The 19,032-nt window shown below is 36.1% G+C and overlaps 1 protein-coding gene across 2 annotated transcripts in view; it reads right to left on the bottom strand.

The window, feature by feature from the left end:
- The window catches only part of DMXL2 (Dmx like 2), a 151,295-nt gene that overhangs the window by 97,719 nt on the left and 34,544 nt on the right, over positions 1-19,032 (bottom strand). For both annotated transcript variants that reach the window (XM_059913301.1, XM_059913302.1), the window contains exons 3-6: positions 18,561-18,632; positions 14,505-14,583; positions 13,548-13,683; positions 12,839-12,905 (exon numbers count right to left, since the gene is read on the bottom strand). In XM_059913301.1, coding sequence (XP_059769284.1) covers positions 12,839-12,905; positions 13,548-13,683; positions 14,505-14,583; positions 18,561-18,632 — 354 coding nt within the window. The remainder of the gene's footprint in view (positions 1-12,838; positions 12,906-13,547; positions 13,684-14,504; positions 14,584-18,560; positions 18,633-19,032) is intronic.

Here is a 19,032-nt window from a genome sequence, read left to right as displayed (position 1 = left end):
TAACGTACCATGTGACCCAACAATTCCACTCATAGGTATTTTTTACCCATGAGAAGTGAAATGTTTATACAAAGACTTGCAAATGAATGGTCATAGTAGCTTTGTTCATTTTAGCCTAAAGCTCCATACAACCTACATGTCCATCAACAGGTGAATGGATAAACAAATTATGATATATCCATATAAACAGAATACAACTCAAATAAAAAGAACAAATTACTGATGCACACAACATAGATGAATCACAAAACACTGTGCTAAGTGCAAGAACTCAGACACAATAGAGTATACTACACAATTTCATTTACATACAACTCTAGTGAAGAAAAATCTAATCAATAGTGTTAGAAAGCAGAGCAGCTATTTATTATCTGGAACTAGGAATAGGAGTAAGGGTTAATTGGGAAGAAGTAAAAGGAAACCTTCTGAGATGACGTAAGTGTCCAATAACTAGATCGTGGTGGTGATTACATAGGTCTCTAAATTTGTCAAAATACACTGAACTGCACATTTAAAAAATAATTTCATTTTATGTTAATTATACCTTTTAGGTTAATTACACCATATAAAGTTAATTATAAAAAAGACATAACAAGATTTATATAAAAGGATGTTCATTTTTAATGGCAATAGAAAAAAATTAGAACCACTAAATGTTCATTAATAGTTATCTGGTTAAGTTAAACCATGGTATACATTCATTCATATAATGGAAAATTATGTTGCCTTTAAAAAGAAAAGATATATCTGTATTGACACATCAATCTATGATACAGTAAGTGAATAAATCAGCTTAAAGTATATGTACACACACACACTTCTGTATGGTTTACAAAGGCATCAAAAAGTCTAAAAGAATATATATTAAACAGAGAACAGTGGCCATTTTTTTTTTTACTGGGGGTATGGCTATTTGGCTGGAGATTTTCATTTTCTCTGCATGTTCCTCTTAATAATAAATACATATTATGTTAAAGAAGTAAAGATATTCCCATGTTAAAGGGGGAATAAAGGTCAATAAGCCAATCCTTAAATAACCAAAACACTAAATCTAGGTACAGAGACACGCTCTCAAGAGGAGGAAAAGCTTCAGGGAACATTCTGTAGCCAGCTGCTTCCCTTCCTGCCAAAATCACCCTCCTCAAAAATTCTTCTCACCTTAGCCCTTAGAAAACCCAGTTTTTTTCTCAAAAGAGTAATCCTCTATTAAAGAAAAATGGTTTTGAAAAAAAAACAAGGTATTTTAAGTTACATTCAAATTTTAAAAAATAGAAATTATATAAAGTGTTCAGATACAAACTTCATAAACATGAACAGTATTTGTTTTTATTGAACAAATATAATGCTTTACAATTTTCAAAAGTTTCACACACATGATTTCATATAATCCCATAATAACCCCCTTTTTAAAATCCCCTACCCCTACATTGCCCTCTCCCACTTCCCTCTCCACAATGGTAACCACTAGTCTGTTCTCTGTATCTGTGAGTCTGCTTTTTTTGTTTTATTCACTAGTTTGTGGTATTTTTTAGATTCCACATATAAGTGATATCATACAGTATTTGTCTCTCTGACTTATTTCACTTAGTGTAATGTCCTCCAAGTCCACCCATGTTGCTGCAAATGGCAAAATTTCATTCTTTTTCATGGCTGAGTTGTATTTCATTGTAGGAATATACACACACATACCATGGAGGGCCCAAATCAATAAAATCAGAAATGAAAAAGGAGAAGTTATAACTGACACCACAGAAACACAAAGGATCATAAGAGACTACTACAAGCAAATATACACCAATAAAATGAACAACCTAGAAGAAATGGACAAATTCTTAGAAAGGTACAATCTCCCAAGACTGAACCAGGAAGAAATAGAAAATATGAACAGGCCAATTACCAGTAATGAAATTGAAATCAGTAATTTTAAAACTCCCAACAAACAAAAGTCCAGGACCAGATGGCTTCCCTGGTGAATTCTAACAAACATTTAGAGAAGACTTAACACCTATGCTTCTGAAACTATTCCAAAACACTGCAGAGGAAGGAATACTGCTGAACTCATTCTATGAGGCCAGCATCACCCTGATACCAAAACCAGACAAAGGTATCACAAAAAAATAAAATTACAGGCCATTATCACTGATGAACATAGATGCAAAAATCCTCAACAAAATATTAGCAAACCAAATCCAACAATACATTAAAAGGATCATACACTATGATCAGGTGGGATTTATCCCAGGGATGCAAGGGTTTTTCAATATCCGCAGATCAATGTGATATACCACATTAATAAACTGAAGAATAAAAACCATATGATCATCTCAATAGATGCAGAAAAAGCTTTTGACAAAATTCAACACCCATTTATGATAAAAACTCTCCAGAAAGTAGGCATAGAGGGAACCTACCTCAACATAATAAAGGTCATATATGACAAGCCCACAGCTAACATCATACTCAACAGTGAAAAGCTGAAAGCATTTCCTCTAAGATCAGGAACAAGACAAGGATGTCCACTCTCACCACTTTTATTCAACATAGCTTTGGAAGTCCTAGCCACAGCAATCAGTGAAGAAAGAGAAATAAAAGGAATACAAATTGGAAAGGAAGAAGTAAAACTGTCACTGTTTGCAGACATGATACTATTCATAGAAAATCCTAAAGACACTACCAGAAAACTACTAGCGCTCGTCAATGAATTCGGTAAAGTTGCTGGATACAAAATTAATATACAGGACTTCCCTGGTGGCACAGTGGTTAACAATCCACCTGCCAATGCAGGGGACACATGCTCGAGCCCTGGTCTGGGAAGATCCCACATGCCGTGGAGCAACTAAGCCCGTGCACCACAACTACTGAGCCTGCACTCTATAGCCCGCAAGCCACAACTACTGAGCCCGTGTGCCACACCTACTGAAGCCCAAGCGCCTAAAGCCCGTGCTCTGCAACAGGAGAAGCCACCGCAATGAGAAGCCCGAGCACCACAACAAAGGGTAGACCCCGCTTGTCGCAACTAGAGAAAGCCCGCACACAGCAACAAAGACCCAATGCAGCCAAAAATAAATAAATAAATAATTTTTTAAAAAATAATATACAGAAATCTGTTGCATTTCTATACAGACACAATGAAGTATCACAAAGAGAAATTAAGGAAACAATTGGGACTTCCCTGGTGGTCCAGTGGTTAAGAATTGCCTTCCAACGCAGGAGACGCGGGTTCAATCCCTGGTCGGGGAACTAAGATCCCACATGCCATGGGGCAACTAAGCCCACGCATTCTAGAGCCCACACGCCACAACCAGAGGGCCCATGTGCCACAACTACTGAGCCTGCATGCTCTGGAGCCCACACACCACAACTAGACAGAGGCCTGTGCACCGCAATGAAGAGCCCACGCGCCGCAATGAAAGATCCCGCGTGCCGCAACAAAGATCCCACGTGCTGCAACTAAGACCCAATGCAGCCAAATAAATAAATAAATAAATATTTTTTAGAAAGAGAGAGAAGTTAAGGAAACAATCCCATTTACCACTGCATCAAGAAGAATAAAATACCTAGGAATAAACCTATCTATGGAGGTAAAAGACCTGTACTTGGAAAACTATATAAGACAGTGGAGATTTGAGGAGAGTGGCAAGCTCTGAGAGCGCATGGAAGCTCTGTCCCCTTTCCCTATACCTACCCGGCGCATATCTTCCATTTGGCTGTTTCTGAGTTATATCCTTTTATAATAAATTGGTAATCTAGTGAGTAAATGCATTTCCTGAGTTCTGTGAGCTGCTCTAGCAAATTAATCAAACCTAAGGAAGAGGGTCTTGGAAACCTCTAACTTATAGCCATTGGTCAGAAGTATAGGTAACAACCTGGGCTTGCAACTGGCCTCTGAAATTATGTGTGTGGGAGGGCAGTCTTGTAGGACTTGTGGGGAGGAAAAATACTTCCCTCTAACTTTCTAGATTTTTCTGGCTGTTTAAGAATTAAATTGACATGAGACAAATTAACAAGAGAAAATCAAATCGAATTTTATACATACTGGAACCCCACCCCACATATAAGAGAGGTTCAAAGACAGAAAGGTCTAAGCCATTCTAAGCTAAGGAATGGGATAGGGTCCTGGGGCTTCCAAGGACTGGAGGGTAATTCCAGGACTATAAGAAGAAGAGCAGATGTTGGGTAATTAGATGTTTGCCCTGCCATACGGATGGGCCACTCAGAAAAAATTTATCTCTGGTAATAACTCTTTTTCTGGGAAAGACCCTCAATTAAATTCTTCTAGGTAGTTAAGGGAGGGGCAAAATTTCCTCTTGAACTCACAGGGTCTCAGTTGCCTTTAGTTCAAAATAATCCTTATGCAAAAGTGGCACATTTGGGGGGAAAAAAAAATATAAGACAGTGACTAAAGAAACTGAAGATGACAAAAACAGATGGAAAGATACATCACATTCTTGGATTGGAAGAATTAATATTGTTAAAATGACCATACTGGGAATTCCCTGGTGATCCAGTGGTTAGGACTCCACGCAATCTACAGATTCAATGCAATCCCTATCAAAATACCAATGGCATTTTTCACAGAACTAGAACAAATAATTTCAAAATTTGTATGGAAACATAAACAGAATTTAAATAAACACCTAGCAAGCAAACCAAAAAAAACAATTCTTGAGCTGAAGATTTAATCAGGTATGTCTTGTGGGGGGAAAAGGCTCTTTAATAAGTAAGACTCTATGCTCAGATAAAAAGTTAAAATACTCTTGAGCCCTCTAAAAATTTAATTTACCACACATTAAAAATAGATCTTGGGACTTCGCTGGTGGCAGAGTGGGTTAAGAATCCACCTTCCGATGCACGGGTTCGAGCCCTGGTCTGGCTAGATCCCACATGCCGCAGAGCAACTAAGCCCAGGCACCACAGCTACTGAAGCCCATGCACCTAGAGCCCGTGCTCTGCAACAAAGAGAGGCCACCGCAATGAGAAGCCCACACACCACAACGAAGAGTAGCCCCGGCTCGCCGCAACTGGAGAAAGCCCGCGCACAGCAACGAAGACCCAACGCAGCCAAAAATAAATACAGAAATAAATAAATTTATTTTGTTAGAAAAATAGATCTTACCATCAAAAGTACTCAATGAACTATAATATTAAAAATCCTGAAGGTAATTGGATTTGAGTCCCCAAACACCTGAGCTGAAATTCTGTCATGTGTAGCAGAGGCGCTGGAAAATGCCTTCTAGTGGTAGATTACAGTGACTCAGTTATCCACTCTTTTCTAGATTCTATTCCCATATAAGTCATTACAGAGTATTGAGTAGAGTTCCCTGTGCTATACAGTAGGTTCTTATTAGTTATCTATTTTATATATAATAGGATATATATATATATATCCTTGTGCTATAAAGTAGGTTCTTATTAGTTATCTATTTTATATATGTCAATCTCAAAGGCATTCTTATCTTTCCCTCAGAAATGTGAAACACTTAGCTCTTAGGAGAATTGAACATTAAAAGCTTAAGGGAACGTGACTAATACAATGAAAAAAAATACTCAATAATCAATTGCTAAGGCTGTGTGCAATAAAAATTCAGAGAAAAAAGGTATTAGGCGTTATGGAGTGCACAAACAGAATCGCCTCTGAGGAGCTTAAAATCTAGTTGCTCCATTTAAGAGGACATACTTTTAGTCTTTTTACTTATTTTTGTCTGAAGCACAAAGGTATCTTTCAGATTCATTAGGGAGTTCAAATAATCAGAAGATGTTTAGACAATGAATAATGATCATCTATCATGGCTCATTAATAGTTTTTAAAGCAACAAGTGACCCTGTCAAAAGACCATATATCCTAAAATAGTCTCAAAGTTTAGCCAGCTGTAACACACAGCAGAGACAAACGTCACACACTGGGTGAGCAAAAGGAGATAATCAGAAACATTAAGAATGTATGAGGGAAATCGACTACAAGCCCTGTCATTCAGCTACAAAAAAATAAATTCTGCCAACAACCTGAGTGAGCTTGGAAAAGGGTTCTGCCCTAGTCAAGTCTCCAGGTCAGAATTCATCCCAGCTGACACCTTTATTGCAGCCTTTAGAGTCCCTGATCACGGCACCCAGCTAAGCTATGTCCGGACACCAAACCCACGGAAGCTGAGATAATAAATGTGTGATCTTAAGTTGCTAAGTTTGTGGCAATTTGTTACGCAATAACAGAAAACTAATACAAACTCCTACTGACAGTGTTACAAGTAAAATTAAGGCAGGCAAAGGGAATAGAAAGTACAGTGGTAGGTGAGATGCAATTTAAAAGGGTGCTTTAAACAGTGACAGTGACATTTAAGAAGTTAAGGGGAAAAGCCACGCAGGTCTCTGGGGGAAGGATTTTTCTGGGTAAAGAGAATAACAATTGCAATAGAAAATGAGGAGAAAAACTTGGAGACAGCAGCTATAAGCAACCCTTTCGAGGTGTTATAAGGAGGGCACAGAATTAACAGAAACTGAGAGAGAAGGTCAAGAGATGGTTTTTGTTATTGTTGTTGTTCGTTTGTTTTAGAATGGGCAAGATTATAGCACATTCGGTATGCTGTGCTGTATTAGTCAGCTCAGGTTGCCATAACAAAATACTATAGACTGGGCGGCTTGAACAACAGAAATTTATTTTCTCACAATTCTGGAGGCCAGAAGTCTAAGATCAGAGTGTCAGCATGGTCAGGTTCTGGTGAGACCTCTCTTCCTGGCTTTTTGACAGCAACCTGCTTACTGTGTCTTCATGTGGTAGAGAGAGAACAAGCTCTCTGGTATCTCTTCTTATAAGGGTACTGTTCCTATCATGAGGGCCACCCTCATGACTTTATCTAACCTTAACCTCCAAAAGGTCCCATCTCCAAATATCATCACTTTGGAGGGTTAGGGCTTCAGCATATGAATGGGGAGGGGGGACACAAACATTCAGTCCATAACATATGCTAATGTGATGCCCCAATGGAGAAGGGAAAACTAATTGAGAAGAGAGGAGAGCACTGCAATACTGAGGTCCCTGGGTAAGCAAGGACAAACGGAATCTAGTCTACATGTGGAAGAACTGGCCTTGTATAAAAGCAGACCATTCATCCATGGCAACCCAAGGGAAGGCAGAACATACATGCACAGATGTAGGGAGATGAACAGATACAGGTAGGTGGTGGGAGTTTATCAAAGTTCTCTTCTGATTACATCTATTTTCTCACGTAAGAATCCATAGTACACAAATGCTAAAGTGGGAGCATGGACTGTCATATGGGACTCTACCAACACCCAATGGCATAGAGCTTCAGTTTAAAATACAGTAGCTACATAGAGACAACACACGGTGTTCACGCAAGGTGATAAGTCAGATCAGAGGTGCCTGCATAACACCATAAAAATAAAAAAAAAAACACAAAGAAAAAGACCCCGAAGGACTATCGCTAAATGAAAGGATGAAATCAAGAAAAAACCCTCTCTGAAAAGGAATATGGTAAGGAAGGGTTCATCTGCATCTGAACTCTGAGCGAAGGAAAAAGTCTCCGCTGGGCATCTGTAATGACAAAACAGGCCTCATGAGACCCAAGCGCACACTGTGTGGCACAACTTCCAAGCTGAGAATTTAGTTTAAACTGGGTGTGCCTCCAGGTGCCTGGCAGAAACTATATAAACCTTTCCTAGAAGAATGCATACTCAACCCAGGCCTCAAAGCATCCCTACGAATGCACTTGCAATAAATATTTTCTCAATGAAATACAAAGCCAGCTGATTTTGGTGCTGTGAAATCTAAAACATCTGGGTTAAAATCCCAGCTCTACCTTCTGACTATCTGTATTCTCAGGGAAGTTCTTAAGCTGCAGTTTCCCCTTCTGTAAAACAGTTGCCCCATAGGCTTTTGAAGGCACGGTTTCTGGTACGTAACTATCAACAGCTACCGGTCGCTATCATAACAGTATCAGTAGTTATTAGTCTAAAATTACTGATAAGTTTTACTTAATAATGCAAAATAAAAGTTGTCACCACCAATAAAATACTTCTGCACCATCCACCACCACCCCAAAACAACTGAGCCTGACTCTAATCTATACTCTGGACAACCCATGAATCAAAAAGTGAATCACACTGAAAATTAGAAAAATTTGTATTTAGAATAATAATAAAAATAATACACATCAAAAGTTATGGAATTAAAAAAATCTTATGGGATAAAGCTAAGCTTAAAGGGAAATCTATAGTGTTAAATGTATACATTAAAAACAAAAAAGGCTGAGAAAAACAAAAACAAAAAAGGCTAAACATCTAAAAAAGTTTGAGAAAAACTATTAAGTGTGCAATAGCATTACGTCTTTAAAAATGTACATACCTTAATATTTAAAAATACTTTATTACTAAAAATGCTAACCATCATCTGACAACACAGGGTTGAAACAAACCTTCACTGTGTTAAAAAACGCATTATCTGCAAAGCACAAAAAAGCAAAGCACAATAAAACCAGGTATACCTGTACAAAAAAGGAAAAATTATTTGCCAAGCCTCACTTTAACACAGAGATCTCATAAATCCTAAATAAAATATTAGCAAAGCAAATCCAGCAAGGACAATACATTACAATCAAGTTGAGATTATTCCAGAAACACAAGATTTATTTAACACTTGAAAATAAGTCCAACATATTTCATCTTATTAAATAAGAAAATAATGATAATATCATTAGATGCAGAAAAAGTATTTGCTCAGATTCAACATCATTTGTGATTTAAAAAAGAAAAATCCTAGCAATCTACAAATAAGAAGGAAACTTCCTTTATCTGAAAAACAGTATCTATAGTAAACACCTACAGTAAATATCACACTTAATGGTGACACAGTGAAAGGCATCTTTTTGATACTGGGAACAAGGAAAAGATACCTACTCTCACCACCTTTACTCAACACTATACTGGAGGTCCTAGATACTGCAGAAAAAAAGAAGACACAAAACACTTAAGAGTTAGAAAAGATGAAATAAAACTGCCATTATTCACAAATAATAGAATTATGCACATAGAAAATTCAAAGGATCTACAGAGGACTTGTTAGAATTAATGAGTTTATTAAGATTGCTAGGTATAAACCCAATATACAAAAATTAATTGCATTTCTATATACCAGTAATAATTATAAAATGATACCATTCATATCATTTTCGACATCAAAAATATCAAATACCTAGGCATGAATCTAACAAAAGATATTTAGGACCTCTAGAAAAAATTATAAAACATTACTGAAAGAAGTAAAAAGATCTAAATTAAAGACTATGTCATGTTCATAGATGAGAAGACTCAACTGTAAAGACGTCAATTCTCCCAAAAGTGATCTACAGAGTCAATGAAATATCAATCAAAATCACAAGAGGTTTTCTGTTTGTTTTATAAAATTTATTATGCTCATTCTAAAATTTATATGGAAATACAAAGGGCCAAAAATAGACAGGATAATCTTAAAGAAGGAAAACAAGATGGGAAGACTTGCTCTACCAGATATCAAGACAATTTAAAAGCTATAGCAACAAAGGTGGCATTACTACAAGGAAAGACCAATGGACTAGAGAAAAGAATCCAGAAACACAGCCACACTAGTATGGACATTTGATTTTGACAAAGGTGGCAATAAACAGCAATGGAGAAACAAGAGGCTTTTCAACAAATTGTGCTGGACAACTGGATATCCATACAGAAAAAGTAAAACCTGACCCCTTCCTCAAACCATACCTAAAAACTATTCCACATAGGTTTTAGATCTAAATGTGGAAGACAAAAAATTAAATGTCCAGATTTTAGACCAGAGGTTCTGAGGTCTTCTGACCCAAGGCACCTGCAGATAGAATTCAAGATATAAAAAATATTTTTGATACCTCAACTGTATCCTCTCATGCCTTAGCATTTTAGTGAGGCAGTTCCAATTGACAGCATCTACATATCTTTGCCTGAGTTTTCCAGGAATTGTTTGTAAGTGCTGAGAATTAATGCTCTGCTCTCACCAGCCTTCAACCCATGTGTGTATGTGTGATGTGTCTGAAGAACAAGTGTGAGGAACATAATGTTGTGAGGACCACTAACTCCCAGAGTTAGCCAGAGATTTAATCTTGTTAATCACCTGCATGATAATACACTCTTTTTAAAGCACCTTCACTTCCCTGCCTCAAATCCAGTATATTTTTTTGTGAGCATTGCCCATATTAATTACTTGAACTCAAATCCTTGCCTGGGGGTCTGCTTCTTGAGAAACCAAGAAAACCAAGACCCAGAGTTACAATGAACTTGAGTAGGGGGAAAAAAATTACTTCTCTATTTTTGTAACTGCTAATTGAAGGAAATGCTAAATTTGTTATGAATATAAACATACCAAAATGATGTTAGCAGTACTTGTGACTTTGTCTCTAACAGAAATCACAGATGTTTTAATATTACATGACAGCTGCTGCAGATACCTCCAAATATTTTTTACATTCCTCACTACATTGAAACCATTATTTATTAGTTTACTGCTAAACCGCACATGATCGCAGTCTTTCTGCCTATAATGTTATACAGTCCTCCTGTCTATAATGTCATCAACTATTGAGCAACTAACTATCTCTGTGCCAAGTAATTATTCAACCACAAAACAGTTGAGTGTTCTACAACTAAAGATTAACTCAAAAAGCCTTGGGTGAATTCTGATGTCCTTGGAAAACCTATCCTTGCCTTGTAAAGTATAATATGGAAATTTTAATTCATACACAACAACTAAATACAATTAAACTTTAACCTGTGATTTTTTTAATGTAATTTTTTCTTACTGAATACATTAACTAAAAAGTACATAATTGATATCATCACAAATTTGTTTTTTAATATCTTGAAGGTATATTTCAATAACCATATGGTATCATTTTTATAAGTTCAAAACTATTCAAAAATAAAAATTATATTCTTTGGGAATTTACACCTGTGAAACTATTTTTTTAAAAAAAGCAATGAAATAAAACATAAAATTCAGGATTCTGGTTGCATAGGTGGGAGGGGAATGAGGAGATGCAAGAGGAAAATAGTAACCCATTAGTTTTATGTCCTTTGTCTCAACTGGGTAGTGGGTACATACATGTGCATTTGTTTAATTATTATCTTATATATAAGTTTTATATATATTCATTTTATACTTAGGAAATATTATGTATTTAAAAAGGAGCATTCATAGAATCAGAAAAAATTCCTGAAAATCAAAAACGTGATAGCAGGAAAAAATTATTTCTAAGTTAAAGCTGAACACCCCACCCAGAATTTAAACAAAAAAAAAAAAAGAAGAGGGGATTAAAAAAAAGAAAATTAGAGGATCAGTATAGAAGGATCCACATCTGAATAAGGGGAGATCCAGAAAGAGAGAAAAGAGAATATGAAAGGAAGGAAATAACACAAAAGGAATAATATAAAATAATCCCCCTGAACTGAAGGACAAGAGTTTTCAGACTGAACAGGCACATCAAATTGCCTGCACAAAAAAAGTCTTTATCCTTTAGAGAGACATACTAAATATTTATAGTTGACTGACCCATACCACGATATCTTGAAATTTTAGAACACCGGGATAAGGGGAACATTCTTAAAACCTCTACAAGCTGGGAGAGCATGGTCATAATGGCACTATACCTCTCAAACAGCAACACTGGAAGCTGGAAGGCAACAGAAGCATGATTTTTAAAATTCTGAAGGAAAATTAGTTCCAACCAATGCTATGCCCAATCAAATAAAGCATAACAAAGAAGAAAGAACTGTTCAGACTTGCAAGGCCTCAAAAATGCTTTTTTTCCCATTCATCTTTTCTCAGGAACCTACTGGAGGATATCTCCATCAAAACAAGGAAAGAAGATGATAAATGATGTGAAGAAACAGGGAATTTAACAAAGGAGATGGGCAAAGAGAATCTCTCGAGGTTGGTAAAAGAAAGTCCTGATATGAGAGCTCTACTATTTTAGACTCAGAGAACAACTAAGCCAGATTGGAGCAAAGAGAACAGACATTTCCAGGATACCTCCTACGTGGGATTATACTGAGAAAAGATCCAAAGAATGTCAGAGGTGTGGGGGATGAATTAGGTATATAGAAAACTAAGCAAACAGTAAAACAAAGTAATTATTAACACCAAAGTAATTATTCCATGAAAAATCTTTTATACACTCCTAATAATGTGAATAATAAATAGTGATTTTCCCAAATATTATGAGATGCTTATATCAGAAAGACAGGAGGAAGGGAAGTGAGTATGTGTATGTGCTAAGTGGAGATGAGGTTGGGACATCAGCTAGAGAACTAAAGTCTCAGCCTCCATAGTAGCAAGGCCAGAAATGATACATAAAACCAAAAGGAAAAAAAATTTTTTAATTTTAAAATGGGAGCATAATCAAGTTACTAAAGAATATGGAAAGAAATACTAAACTACGCAATTTTAAGAATCACTGCCTCTAGGACACAGGAATTAAGAGTGAGAAGAAGGGAGTGCATCTTTTCATTGTAAATCTAGTAGCAATATTTTACTTTTCAAATTATGTACATATGCTATTTTTTAAGCCTAAAAATTAATTTTAAAAACCATAAATTTTCACACGGGTCAAATAAGAATAAAAATAATAGCCATTATTTCCCAAATGCCAACTACTTATGGGAAACATAGCAGATCGTTTATAAAAACTATCACTATTCCTCAGGCCATCTTTGTAATGTAGGATTATCCTAATTTTACAGATGAAAAAACTGAAAATGAGAATGAACAAAGAACACTTTTGTTTTGTTTTTTCCGTTTATGTTTTGTTTGGTCCTTTACCTTTCCAGCAGTAGCAAAATATTCACCATCAGGGGACCACTCCATCAAATGTACAGATACTGAGGTTCTAAAAAAACAAAATTGAACAGTTAGCATTTTTAAAATCTGGAACACTATATATATAAATGGTCAAAATAAGATTTTCATAATATCATCAAAACAAGAGTGTTTTCACCTCTCTAAAAATAAATCTAAATATTTCACCTCCCTAAAAATACAAATTAATTCATTAAAGCTAATCCAAAGCTCACTTTGGGGAGCCAAAGAAGAATGCAATTAACATGCATAAATGATATCGCAACCTACATGCCCCACCAACACCCTAATGTAACATTTTGAAAACTGAGCTCATCATCTTCCCAGGCTAGTTGGATCCCTTCACATACTCCATATTGTTAATGGATCCCTTCACATAATCCTTCCACTTGAAAGAGTGTCTCACAACTTTCACATCTTCCCTCTCCCTATCCCACCTATATCTCATGCATTAATGAATAATTCCTACATATCAACCTTCTCAACCCAAGTCCTGAGGTTATTAACTATGAAAATATTTTCATCCTTTTTTAAAACAATCAATTGTAGCACAGATTAAAGGATGATGTTATAATGGGTTTTGGTTAGAAAAAGTCTATTTTTCTAGGCTTCTAAGAACATATCTCAGGAAGCATTTTTTTAATTAATGAACATAACAGAGTTAGACACTAACTTGCACTGCCAGATGCACTTCCAATCATTTAAAACAGGAGGAATTTTATTATCGATTTCTTCCTCCTCTTCCAGAATGTCACCTCCTGGAGGAGCCCACAACTGAATAGAATCAGTTGCTGTCAACAATCTGTTATCTGAAAATTAAAGAATGTTCAGATGAATAAGCAAGGATTATCTAGAGAAATAAATGCACATGTGGGCTTCTGCTTAGGTCTATAAACTATTCTGTGAAAAATAAGCAATATTGTCTATGAAAAACACTTGTGGATTATATCCATTTAAAAGTGAGAATCCACTGACAAGAAAACTTGAGGGAAACTTGAGAACAAAAAAGAAAAGCCTCCTGACAAAGAGCTATTGTCTATCAGGTAAAACTTAAAAAAAAAAAATAACAACAGAAGTAGAATAACAAAACAAACCCCGAAAAACTCTGATATATACAACACAGAATATTCTCAGGATATAAGACATAACTAAAGATTAATGAAATTTGTTTTTCTACATGGACTATTAAAATTACCCTCACTAGTTGTGAATGTAAAAAGGGACAACAGCCATTATCATTAAAAGTTTCTAAACTTTCAATATTAAAGACAGTAATTTCCCGAAATACAAATAACAAAATGAGATAGGGTTTTTCTGATCTTGTTTTATTTCTGATTTTATTTCTTAATAAAAACAGTTGGAGTAAAGTGCAGCACATTAATTAATAAAAGAAATCATCATTGTTTCTTGGAACAAAACATTCAAAAGTAGCGGGGAAAGCACAGAACTAACAGTAAATTAAGCACTGTACAAAGCAGTGTATATGAAAAAGAAAAAGGTATACTCATTCACTAGCAAAAAGAGAATACTACTGATCATTTTCTTATTATGGGAGACTATATCACATTGTAATCACACACTTAAAACAAATATTAACTTTTCATAATTTCTAAAGATAATTGCTAAATACCTTGAGGGTCCCATGCTAAATTGTATGTCACGGAACTCAAAAAAAACTGCCCAGTTTTAAGCCACTGACACTTGAGTTGCTGAAACATACAGAGAGAAAGAAAAAAGAGAAAGATATGTTTTCAAAGTAATATCCACAAGCACTACCATATTATCATTTTCTTCAACTGAAGACTATGATCTGAAACAAAGATGTAAATATTTCACTATTATTTTCAAAATACTGTTTTTAAAATAATTTCCAATGATTCCACTTACTATTCTACCATATCAGGCTGTTTGCCACGCCCAAACAAAGCATGTCTCCCAGGCTTCCTTCCATGTCTATAAACACAATCTTTTTTTTTTTTTTTGGCTGCGCGGGGTCTTCATTGCGGCATGCGGGATCTTCAATGAGGCATGTAGGCTTCTTAGTTGCGGCATGCAAACTCATAGTTGCGGCATGCACGCAGGATCTGGTTCCCCGACCAGGGAGAGAACCCGGGCCCCCTGCGCTGGGAGCGCAGAGTCTTCTCCACTGGACCACCAGGGGAGTCCCCTATAAACACATTCTTATTCTTAGCGTATCCCTTCCTCTCTTTTCCGCCTGCAAACTCCTATGGTTACATCAAGATCTAGCTAAATCATCACCTCTGCAGTGAAGCCTCTTCTGACATCCTGGCAGCACTCAGAGCACTTTTTACTTATATTCTACCATTATAACACTGGTCACACTGAATTATTTGTTTATATATCTGACTCTCCTGTTACACTGCAACTCTTCAAGGGCAGGAATTATGCCATAATGAGCTTTGTGTATTCAGTGTTGTAATGACTGGTACACAGATGCTCAATAAATGTTTATAAAAACAAAGTAAATGCACATTAGAAAGAAGTACAAATTAACACAATCCTATGGAGTCAATGTCTAAAATAAAACTAGATATACCTTCCAAAAAGCCAACAAATTTGAACCATATAATATATAAAACCCACAAACCTGACCTATATTTGAATAATTTCCATTCTATTTTCTTACTGTTTCCATTCTAAAGTGTAGAAAGATTTAAAATTTAAAAGTCACAGCTCTTTCCTATGAAATACAGTAAGTAAAAAAGTTTAGATATCTCTTTGCAGTAGACAAACATAAAATGTTCTTTTGTGAAAGTACAGTGCAATGTAAAGCCATGTCAAGGCTTTTTATAGGCAAGTTATACAGTAATTGCTTGGCAAGTAATAATTTAATAAATGGCAATGCCCTCTCTTATTATAAAACTTTTTAAATGTTTAACAATAAAATAATTTATTCAAGATTTCATGACTATCTAGAGGTGGAATCTTAAAATACAACTATAAAACCTGAACTTCAGTATCCAAAAGTAATTTTATATTTTTTAATCAGGGAAAAAGTTATTTTTTAAACCTTATCACTGCTGACCCAACAACAATCACAACAGTATTTTAAATACTGCTCAACAGAACTATTTTACAGTAATAACAAAATCATTCCTAAAACTAGAGCTATCCCTAATATTCTTTCCATTAGTGCTTCTCAGAGTGTAATCTGTGGACCAATTACATTGCAGAAATTTGGGGAGTGAGGTCTGGAATCTGATTTTTTTTTTTCCATTTTTTTTAAATGTAATTTTTATTTTATACTGGAGTATAGTTATTTACAATGTTGTGTTAGTTTCGGGTGTACAACAAAGTGAATTAGTTAAACATATACATACATCTATTCTTTTTCAGATTTTTTTCCCATATAGGTTATTACAGAGTATTGAGTAGAGTTCCCTGTGCTATATAGTAGGTCCTTGTTGATTATCTACTTTATATATAGTAGCGTGTATATGTTAATCCCAAACTCCTCATTTATCCCTCCCACCTTTCCCCTTTGGTAACCATAAGTTTGTTTGCGAAGTCGGTAAATCTGTTTCTGTTTTGTAAATAAGTTCATTTGTATCACTTATTTATGGAATCTGAATTTTTTTCTATAAATTTATTTATTTTATTTATTTAGTTTTGGCTGCATTGGGTCTTCGTTACTGCGCATAGGCTTTCTCTATTGTGGCGAGTCGGGGCTACTCTTCGTTGCGGTGTGAGGGCTTCTCATTGCGGTGGCTTCTCTTGTTGCGGAGCATGGGCTCTAGGCACGCAGGCTTCAGTAGTTGTGGCTCGTGGGCTCTAGAGCACAGGCTCGGTAGTTGTGGCACACAGGCTCTAGAGCGCAGGCTCAGTAGTTGTGGCACACAGGCTTAGTTGCTCTGCGGCATGTGGGATCTTCCCGGATCAAGGCTCGAACCCGTGTCCCCTGCATTGTCAGGCAGATTCTTAACCACTGTGCCTCCAGGGAAGCCCCTGAATTTTTAAATATGTACTCTTGATGACTCTTAAGTACTCTGAAAATTTAATATGCATTTCATAATATTATCATAGGGAAGAGACTATGATATAATTTGTACTTCTGGGGGGAAATGTAAAAAAAATATTCATATACATACATTTAATGAAAAATATCAAAACCACTTACTTACTGCAGTTAAGAATACAATTTTTTTTTAATTACTGGTAAATATGTCAAGAGGTGAAATCTTGGCGTTCAGATTTCACACTGGCAGTTTTAACTATTTGTGAGTGATGGTGGAGTTCTAATGCATGTAGTAATTTTAAAATTTAAAAATTTTTCTAACCATATTGGATTTTCTGAATATTAAGTAAGACAAAATATAATTCAGCACCCAGTGAGTTTACCTAACCTCCTAACTCCTTCATTCAAATATTTAGAAGTACCTGTTATGTTCCAGATACTGTTCTAGTACTTGAGATGCATCAGTGAACAAAAGAAACAAAGCTCCCTACCCTCATGGAGCTTACATTCTAAATAGTAATCTATAAATAAATAAACAAGATAAGTGCTCTATTGAAAAAGGTTTAAAAATAGAAGGATAGGTGGGTTAGAAGGAAGGTGGGAGAACCAAGTGGCAATTTTTAAAAGGGTGTTCAAGGGACTTCCCTGGTGGCCCAGTGGTAAAGAATCCGCCTTCCAATGCAGGGGATGCAGATTCGATCCCTGGTGGGGGAACTAACATCCCACATGCCTCGGGGCAACTTAGCCCGCCTGCCTCAAAGAGAGAGCCCGTGTGCCGCAATCTACAGAGCCCGCCCGCTCACCCCAACTAGAGAGAGAAAACCCGTACACCACAACTAGAGAGAAGCCCTCACACTGCAAACAGAGAGAAACCCGAGCAGACCACACACCATAACGAAAAGATCCCGCATGCCTCAACAAAGATCCTGTGTGCCGCAACTAAGACCCAACACAGCCAAAAAAAAAAATTAAGGAAAATAATTATTTTTTTTAAAAAAGGTAAGGGCGGTCAAGGCAATTGAGAAGGTATTACTCATTGAGAAGGTATTACTAAGCAAAAATTTAAAGGATCTGTAGGAACTGGCCCTGGAGCTATCTAGAGAAAGAAGGACATTCCAGACAAAAGAACAACCAATGAATGCAAAGGCTCAAAGATGAGAGGGCGACTATCCAAAGAACAGTGAAAATGCCAGTGTGGCTGGAGTGACCAGAGAGGACAAAAATAGTAGATGAGCTCTGAGAGGTAATAAATGGGTGCAGGTGCGGGGGCAAGGCGGGGGTGGAGGAAGAAGGGCTGTAGTCCATTCTAAGGCTTTTTGGCTTTAAATGTGAGAGAAGTATGGAGCCATTAGAGTTCTTAGCAGAGAAGTGTCATGATCTACTCTGCTGAGAACAGAGAAAGGACAAGGGGATAGATATTAGACAGGAGACTAGTCTAGTAATCTAGATAAGAAACAACAGGAGTTCACCTGGGGTAGATCCCAATTAACAAGGCAAATCTCAATAAGCAATATCCTAGGAAACTGATTTTCTAAAAGGCCTAGGGATATTTTCCTAGTGAATGTAAAAGACCTTACCATAAAGCACCAGACTAACTTCACACTGATATTCCAGACCACCTTCAGCACCAGCTCCTAAGGAGCTCTTTATTGCTGTCAACAGGATTCCAAACTCAATTATAAAACTTTTCTACTACCATTTAATACTTACACAATTTCTCTTATGAGAATTTATGCCCAAGGGCTCAAAAATACAAACAGCATTACCATATGAAGCTGCAACCTAAAAAAGAATGAACAGAGCATTAATATTTAAGGAAAAGAGAAAATAAAGGAAACTTCCTTTTCACAATAATGTATAAACTGATTACATACAATCCCAATACAGTATTTATGGTTTTTTCCCTTCCATAAATATAACTGGAAAAGTACTGGATTTAAGAATCTCTTCTCTTATCAAAAATTCAGCAGGCTTTATTTTCCATATCAAATACAAGGTTGACCTATTCAAAGAAATCACCCTTTCCTATAAAAATTTCATTTTTAAATACAGAAATAACTTTTATTAACGAAGACACATTTCAATGGTACATCTGTCAGAAACTTTACAATCCAGTGAAAATAATATAAAAACCATGAGAAGTAGAAAAAGACGTCAAAGAGCAACAGGTTTTAAAAATATA

This window comes from Balaenoptera ricei, chromosome 2, assembly GCF_028023285.1.
Source record: "Balaenoptera ricei isolate mBalRic1 chromosome 2, mBalRic1.hap2, whole genome shotgun sequence".
NCBI lineage: Eukaryota > Metazoa > Chordata > Mammalia > Artiodactyla > Balaenopteridae > Balaenoptera > Balaenoptera ricei.
This window is presented reverse-complemented; position numbering and strand designations above follow the sequence as displayed.